The sequence below is a fragment of the Acartia tonsa genome, chromosome 2, assembly GCF_053477335.1.
Source record: "Acartia tonsa isolate MP-2025a chromosome 2, ASM5347733v1, whole genome shotgun sequence".
Lineage (NCBI taxonomy): Eukaryota > Metazoa > Arthropoda > Copepoda > Calanoida > Acartiidae > Acartia > Acartia tonsa.
Window position 1 is genome coordinate 26,979,792 of NC_137261.1, and position 8,788 is coordinate 26,988,579.

At 32.7% G+C, this 8,788-nt stretch overlaps 1 protein-coding gene across 2 annotated transcripts; it reads right to left on the reverse strand.

Annotated features, from left to right (window-relative positions):
* Positions 1–273: 273 nt before the first annotated feature.
* Positions 274–2,931, reverse strand: LOC145307998 (uncharacterized). Of its 2 annotated transcripts, none has more exons than XM_080150241.1 (3): positions 2,682–2,826; positions 1,760–1,813; positions 274–409 (listed from the first exon to the last, which is right to left on the reverse strand). In XM_080150241.1, exons 1-3 carry the CDS (start codon positions 2,750–2,752, stop codon positions 289–291), a joined length of 246 nt encoding a protein of 81 aa, XP_080006367.1. In that variant the 5' UTR covers positions 2,753–2,826; the 3' UTR covers positions 274–288. The 2 variants fall into 2 exon arrangements, with proteins under 2 accessions (XP_080006367.1, XP_080006366.1); XM_080150240.1 differs by lacking the exon at positions 274–409 and adding an exon at positions 1,067–1,414 and having other exon boundaries at positions 2,682–2,931.
* Positions 2,932–8,788: the final 5,857 nt, after the last annotated feature.

Consider the following 8,788-nt stretch of genomic DNA (forward strand, 5'->3'; position numbering starts at 1 on the left):
CCAGTTCTAGTTTTCATAAGGATTAGAATAACAGCAAAACAATTTGAAGTCAATAGAAAACTTTTTTAAAAATACAGAAAGGTTAGAAGATCTTTTAATATTTTTTTTTAGCATTAATCATACTACCAAACAAATAATAAAAAAAATTTAGTTATTGATAGCATTAGAAATATCTAGCTAATGCCAATTTTGACAGTAAAATTTTGGTTAATGAGGTTTAATAACCTTCATCCATAGTGAACCCGATCATTACAGTTTTTTTAGAGTATTGTTTCAATCATTTTGCTATTAACTAATCCTTCCCTGGTAACAGTACTGTATGCACTCCCCCCTCTCATAGTTGGGTACGTTGATCAAGGTATCAATCAGGGTGCCCAAGAATTCAGATCTTGATACGCGGGAATTTTCCCTAGAAAAAAGAAGTTAAATGTGGTAACAAAACAGCAGCTGTACGAAATTGTACTTAGGTTCTATATGAAATATCCTCAAAGAAATAAATTTCTGCTGTTTGGTTGCTTAATCTATTATACAAAGTAGAGCAATGACTGTCCGCTGAAACGTTCGGCCTCTACTGGTCCAGCAATAATTTTAAGCTATTTTTTGGTGGGGGAGTAGGTAGAACAACCAAACTAAAAAAATGGTGATTAGGAGCACCCTCACCACACAATTGGGCGAAGCCCCAATGAAAAGCATTTTACCCCCCGAATTTTTTTTAATTCGAGGCTCGGGGCGTAGTCGCTTTTAATATTTTTCTCTGTTCCTTAAGATCTCGACAATGACAAAATCGATTAAGAACATCTATTTTAATGATACTTTATATAAGTCTAGAGAAGGATTTAAGCTATGTTTCTCTAAAACTAAGATGTAAGAGCGCAACCGCTATAGATATATAAAACGTCGATATTATTTCTTTTTACCGGCGCGCTAATAAGCTAACCTATCTTTGTAATAATAATTTTTTTTCTCATAACATACATACAAAAATTCCAAAATAGAGGAGAAAAAAGTTTTCTACCTTTAATGAAATCTTAACTATTCAATTTTTAAACAATAACAGATAGATAGATATGAGAGTTATAAAATTTATTAATCAATATGTGTAAGAAATATTATTATCATTTTGTATGCCTATGTTGAAATACATCTATCTAATAATTAGCAATAACTACAAGAATAACAATCACAACATTCACAAACAAATTCACCCAGCGAGTTCTGATAACAATCCTTCTTAGCACAGTTGTCCGTAACCAGGGTAGGGTAGCCTGCTGTAGCCACAGGAGCGTAGGACACCGTAGGCACTGAAGGCAGGAGTAAGCTGGAGGATGGTTGGTTAATGACAGGATCAAGCAGGGCTCCAAAAATGGCGCCAAGGATTAGGTCATCAGTTGATCTAGCTTCCCGGATTATTTCCCTACAAAATGTATGGAAATAAAATTTGAGTACTTTAACTCAAAGTGCCCGTCGAACTCTTATCCCCCCTCCCTCTATTTTTTAAATAAATTAGATTTTTTCTCTGACTTACCCCTGCGGGCCCATACCCGTGATGCCCTAACCCTGCGGGTCTACCAGGTACCTGATATAATCTAACTAAAACTGACCTAAAGTAATAAAAAACTAACGTAAACTATTTCCTCCCTCGTTTCTAGTTAATTTTAAAAAAGGAGGGAGGGGTCTGCACTTAACATGGCACATTTTCAGCCATACATGTTTGAGAAAAATTCAAATTGCAGAATAAGGCACAATAGTAAAAAGTTACCTGTTTTCTAACTCAATGTTCTCATTTGTAATTTCCTCTTTCTTTTCTTGTGGACTGAAAAATAAAAGGAATCCTTATAATAAAGTAACAGGATGTTTGTGTGTGTGTCTGTGTGTTTGTGTGTTTGTACCGAAGGATCTCGCCAACCGCTGAACCGATCGGGTTCTCCTTAACAGGGTAGATTCTCATATGTCCCGGGAAGGTTTATAACTATTTTGGGGGAGGGTACCACCACCCTCCCAAGAGAAATGACAAAAAAATCAAAATTTTAAAAAACGTTTAGGAGACTTCAACGTCAAATGAAGAGGTATCGTACGTAAAAAATTATTAGGGGCGTAGCCGCTAGTTAAATATAAATTAACATTACGACACCAATTTGTTTTAGTTTATTTCAATACAATGCGAGATTTCATAAATGATTTTATTGAAATAAGTGTTAACAATGGATATATTATTCATTGGATGATACATCAGATTTTCGTGTTCTCCAAATAAGTGAAACTCGCAGCGGGCTAAAATAACGATACCACCATCACCTTCCCCTTCACTCCTTCCTACTTAATGAACGAACTGACCAATGATATAAATTAGCTACCAAAATTGACAGCAATTTTCCCCATGACATATTATTCACGTATATCCATTGTGTTAACGTTTCAAGAACCAAATAATAGGTATTTCTCGCAGCGTATTATAAACCGCTTTCCGCGGATATAGAATGTACAATTATAAGATTAAAACTAGTTTTTTAGCCCCGAGATGCCGAAGGCACGGGCTAAAAAACTGGTTTTAATCTTATGATTGTACATTTCTATATTCGTAGAAAGCTGGATATAATACGATGATAGACATAGTTTTTTCGTATGGATGAGAACCGGTTCCTATCCACCGGATTCGAATGAATACGAGAAAAAAAAATTACCTGCTGTGATCAATACCATTGTGGGTCAAAACAAAATTTATCAACAACAATAAAACTAGATTTTTCAACATTTTTGGTTTTTAATTGTATTTGTTCCTTATGATGAAAAGGTTCTACAGAAACTGAATAAATTTAATTATTATTTCTTTTTATATAATGTTGACTGAAATCTATTTTTAACATAATAATCGCTTTATAAAGGTTTATTTTTAGAATGGCTATTTGACCGTTGGTTGGTAGTGGTTAAATTGCGCGTAATTTATCGTTCAACTCAAACTGTTGCAGTTTTGAAAGGGGAAGGGAGCGTGAGAAATATGGAGGGGTAGGGGAGTTAGAGGTTGTTCTTATATTTAACCAAAAAGTCTTCTGTATGAATTAATACAACTAAAATAAAACAGTTTAATTTAAGAATCGAAAAAAAATTTCTTGAGAAAGTAAGAATAAAAGTAAAACTTTTATTGTAATTAGTTATAAAAATTAGTAATTTATTTTTTCTCTAAATATTTTAAAACCCGTAAAAAACTAATTCAAAAATAGTAAATTAGTGGCTATTTTTATCTAAACAACGTTTGTAGCTTTGTTTAACATCCTATAATTGCATTAAGAGAGCGAATTTATAATCTATATAAATCCAAAACTTAATCTAATTGTAAGACATTAAAAGTTTTCACAACCCCTCCCCCCCATAAAATATCTGTCATAATTTATATGAATATAATTGCATATATAATTTTTTTCATAATTAAATGACAAATGTTTTATAATATGCTTTTAATCGCCATTTTGTCTACTATTCTTTTTTCGTTGCTTAAGAAATATGAAACGGCTAGACCTCATTATTTTGATTATTAGGAAATATTTGTCCGTTTTGGGCAATAAACTTTTGTGTATATTAGGTCGACTAATGGTATATTGCTGCTATTTTAGATAATAGTTACATTGAATAAAGTCCTGCAGGATAAAGGTAGGTTGGACGAAAGGGGTAATGGATAAGAAGGGTTATAATATTTACGTGATTCTTTCTTAAGATTTACTAAGGTGATATTTATTTATAGATATAATCTTTTTTTTAAGGTTATTCTTTTATTAAAATTTAATTCTATTATATTCAAAAGAAGTTATGAGAAAGAAATCTGTATCGATTTTTTAAAGATAGATTTAAACACAATAAACATATGTATGTACATCTATCTTGGAAGAAAAGGATTTTTCATTTAGTACCTAGAATGAAATAGGGGAAAGAAAGGGTTGTAATATCGTTTTTTCGCTAATGACCACTCCCTCCTTGATAGTTATGTAATCCCTTCTAAAAGAAATGAAATGGGAATCCCACTAGCCCCTCCTAAAGACAGATGGTAGCATTGTTTTATTTAACACTAAGAGCTTCGCTCTTCGACTCAAGGAGATAATAAAATATGACGGTATTAACGTAGCCTAAAATTATTACCAGACATTTATAAAACTTCCTTGAAAGAAAAGGAAACACTGAGACCAATCATTTCAAAAATTAATTTCAAAATTTCCCTCCATCCCCCTTATTTTCAAAATGGTTAGTTGTTTTAGCCCCAAATACTGCGGGGCTAGCCTGGGGGGGGGGGGGTCAGTGCTCAACAAGAAGCTTTAAGGGAAATCACCACAAAATATGATTCATTCAAGTGTTTTACTCTCAAAAGATACATAAAAATTATTTCCCCCTTTTTATTTAAAACATTGAAAAAAGTTTTTAAACACTTGTCAAAACATTTCTATTTTACAAAAATCATTTTACACTTTCTCATTTTTGTACATATCTTCAATTTGAATTATAATCCTTGAATGTAAAAGGATGTCTGTCTTTAGCAAAGAATCTCGCAAACATTTTCTTTTATAAACTCAAATTAAAAGAAGGGGTTCTTCCAACTCCCCTCAAATGCGCTAGAGGCGTATAGGCACTAATATATTAATAATTTTAATTTTTTAAAAAGGACGGAATAACTAACGAACTACAAAATATACGTATAGACGAACATATAACGCTTACATATTAGCTTCGTTTCTTAGGTTTCCTATTTTAATTTAGGTAATAAATGTAAAAGTATGGATGTAAAACCCAGACAACTACCTGGTTCTTATAGTGGAGACATTTTTCATCTGCTAGCATATTGCTTGTTACTCTTTTATAGCAATTTGGGTGTGTAAATATTTCCTGATATTTTAAGTCCTAATTGAAAGTTGGTACTAGGTTCCAACCCCGTGAACATATGCTTCTTTAAAACTTGTCCCCTCTATTCTTTTACTTTAATATTTAGGTGTTGATTACAATTTTTCCCTTTTCATAATTTTGTTTATCTTATTTTTATCATTTTCATTAGGGGTTAGTTTTTATATGATTTTACTTTTATATTTCTTATGTAAACAAGGATGACAACATCCATAAAAAGCGAAGCCCTGAAACGGTAGGACAAACGAACATGAACTCTTGAAGAGTGTCAGAACTCATTAATGAGAATATAAAAGTCAAAAAAATTTTAAGTAAATTTGTTAAAAATTGCTGAAATACAGGATAATGTTTAAGGACATACTTAGACTTTTAGGACTTGATTATATAGATGCCTTGCTTATAACATTGAACTTTGTTGTCGTAGGAATCAGTTTTCTAAAAATCAGATCAATTGGATAATAATATCAGATACAAATTTGTTTAAAATGGACGTGCGAACATTCTGGTTTTGATTATAGAGTTGCTACTCTTTCTAAATTGTACCTAACTACTATAGGAATCACCATACAAAGTTTAAGATCGATAGTACAACTCTAACATGCCTAAATTAACGAAAAGAGCTATCCGTTCTGTTCCAGACGGACGGACGGACGAACCTACTTATAGAAAAGCTTCGCTTTTTAAAAAGTACTGTAAAGGCAAGAAGAAAGCTTCCATAAAAAGAAGAAACCAGTTCTTTAGCATCAGACGATCAGACAAGCATTCAGACAGACATTGAACTACTTTGAATACAATAGGCATAAATTGAATAATATTCTATCTATTACAAAATATTTAAATTATACCAATATTCATATTTTATTACAAAATTCAATACGTCAGGAATTGCTAGCAATAAGGAGTTACCTAGAAAATAATTATCAGTTTACCTTTAAGTGTCTAGTTGACCACAAAAGCCCTCATTCCCTCTTATTTGAATTAAATTGTCAATAAGAGAGGTGCGTTATTTATTACTTTAGGTTAGGTTATGTTTGGTTTTATTGGGTACTAGGTAGCACCTCAGGGTTAGGGCACCTTGATATTTTTTTCCGAAATATAAAAAAATGGTTAAAAATCACCGCAACTTTATTTCCTAGGAATTATTATTATTATTTTTGCAAATTTTTTCACGTGTTACACTCGCCGCCGAAATCACGAAACCTTTCGCATACGTTCTTTATATGTTTGTGTTGCATTACAGACAGACCGACGGATCAAGTAAATCATATAATGGATGCTTATTGGCTTAGGGAATTTTCACACAAAAATTCAGCCGACTATCTTGAATAATATCCGAGAAAATCACATTTTTCCGATAGCTATACGGATTGAAATGGAGAATCTTAGGGTAGCTTCGCTAATGTTATATAACTTGTTTTTTTTTGCAGTTTAATTGAACTTCAATTTTTGAAAAGGACTCGTCACATCACGATAATCAAAATTCAAATATTTCGGCGATCCACACAAAGGACCTTATTGAGCGTTGATAACCCACCTCCCCGTTTTAAAATTAATGGAGGAAGGGGGATAGGTTTTTGTTCGTTTGCTTATTACTTTAGATCAGGTTAGGTTATGTTTTATTGGGAACTGTGTAGCCCCGCAAGGGGTTGACACAGAAAACAAACTTTCCCCCATATTAAATTCATTTTTTAAATAAGGACATAGTTTTTACCTTTCAATTACCTCATACGGGCAAGGCTGCTGTCCATGACACTCTTGTCCAACAACCTGGGATACTTAAGAAAGCCAAATCTCTCCTTTTCTGTCTAAACACCCGAGGTATTAGGTTAAGTAACACCTATCAGACAACCAACTCCTTGAAGTCCTTTCTGTGTATGGCAATGAGTTACGCCTGTCTTGGGCCAAGGTATTTCCCCTACTCTAACTTGCGCACCTGACATAGCAGCAGTAGGAACCATTTTAACGTATTTAGTTATGACGCAGTGTAAAGACGAGATTTGAACCAGAGAGAGAGAGAGAAAGAGGGAACAATGGGCTGTCCCCAACTAGTTCCCAAAGTTTTATAAAAACGTTTTCTTATTCTTTTGATTAACAACTTTGGGGATTTTAGTGAATTTTGTTTGGTTGGCCTATTAAGTTGAGTGTTCAAACGTTCAAACCATTAATTTCAATCTACAGAAGTTGTATATTGTGTATAATCATTGGGGATATACATCAATTTATCGGCCATTGTCTTATCCCTTATATCCCTGGAATTGAACCTGTCACCTCCCCGGACGACGAATGCGCTACGCGTTGAGGCACAGTTGCGGGTAAGGGGAGGGTTTTAGTGCCCAAAAGAAACTTTGTGTGAAAGCGACGATATTTCAAATTTCATTTTCTAAATTGGATTCATCTTGAAATTAAATCTCTCTAAAATTTCCATCAGAAATCAGAAGCATGGAAACTAGACATTATACATTGGAAATTTCATGCATTTAAGGATTGGTAATTGAGGGGAAAAAGACTAAAAACAAATAAAATAATTCAAAAATTAAATAAAATAATAAAAAGAAACTCAAAATTACCTGTTTTTGGTTTTGGTACCTTGTTAGGATAATATTTTTTTCTCCAACAGTTTTATATTTTCAAATTTCTTTAATAGTTATTTCCGCGGATAGCAAAGTGAAAATTTTATTATCATGTTTCCTTATTCGTGGTAAATTGTCAATAATACGATACATGATTTTGCAGAAGGGTATTCGATTAATTCGAAGGTCCTGTCTTATTGGTATTAATTTTTTGATTTTTATTTTAATATTCATGGTAAATTGTCTGTAATACGATGCTATACATTATTTTCCAGTATGGATGAAAACCGGATTTAATCCAGCGGATATCAAGCTGTTTTGAAGCCATAAATTTTCTTCTAAAATTTGGTTTATATAAAATTCCACCTGGTCTTCAGGTGTAGAATTGTGACAGTTTAATATTAACCAGGTTAACAATCCCTTTAGCTTAAATTAGAATATGTAGTATTTGCCTTTTCATTTTAAATTGATTTAATTTTCAAAAGTTTAAATGCTCCTTTGATTTTTCAAACATTATTCATTTCCAACATAAAAACCAATGAATAGAAATTATTAAATTTGTTTAAATATATAAGAATATACCATTCACCAAAATAAAAAAAAAAGTATCCTCTGACCTATACAAAGCTTCACTGCATTATGGTGAAAGATTGAGAGCTATCTGTACAGATACAAAGACAGACAAACATCCAGACTTAAAAACAGACATTTTTTTATTTTTTGTGTTATCTTTTTCTTGCTGCAATAGTTGTGAACATTATTATTCTTGTATTTGTAAAGACTTATCTATATGTTCAATCATATATTGTAAACAATAAATTAACGGCGTTGCTACAAAAGACCAAAATTACAAAAGGCATTAAGCTACTACAGGCAAAAATTACAAAAGACCTACAAAGATCTTTATTACAAAAGACCTAACCCTACAAAACACCACAATTACAAAAAATCAAACCTTACAAAAGACCTAATCCTATGCCTTTTGTAATTTAGTTCTTTTGTAGCATCGCCAAGGTGACAGCCACAAGGACTTGAAAATGAAAATTTGGTTTAGACGACTGGGAATTCATAACTTACCTGCAAATAAATATAACAGAGCAATGTAAAAGGACCAAACCCGCGACCGTGCGCGGTGCGCGACAAAAATAGTTAGAGTTTGGGGGAATGTCTTGGCCCACAGGCGCAACTAATCAACATGCTCACTCAGTTAGGACTTCTCAGATAAAGGTCGTGCCTGTTGGAATATCGCATATAATTACGAGTGGATGATTCTCTAGATGATCACTTGAAAATTGAAGGAGAATCCCGCCCTTACGAGGTAAGGTAATGGAAAAGAA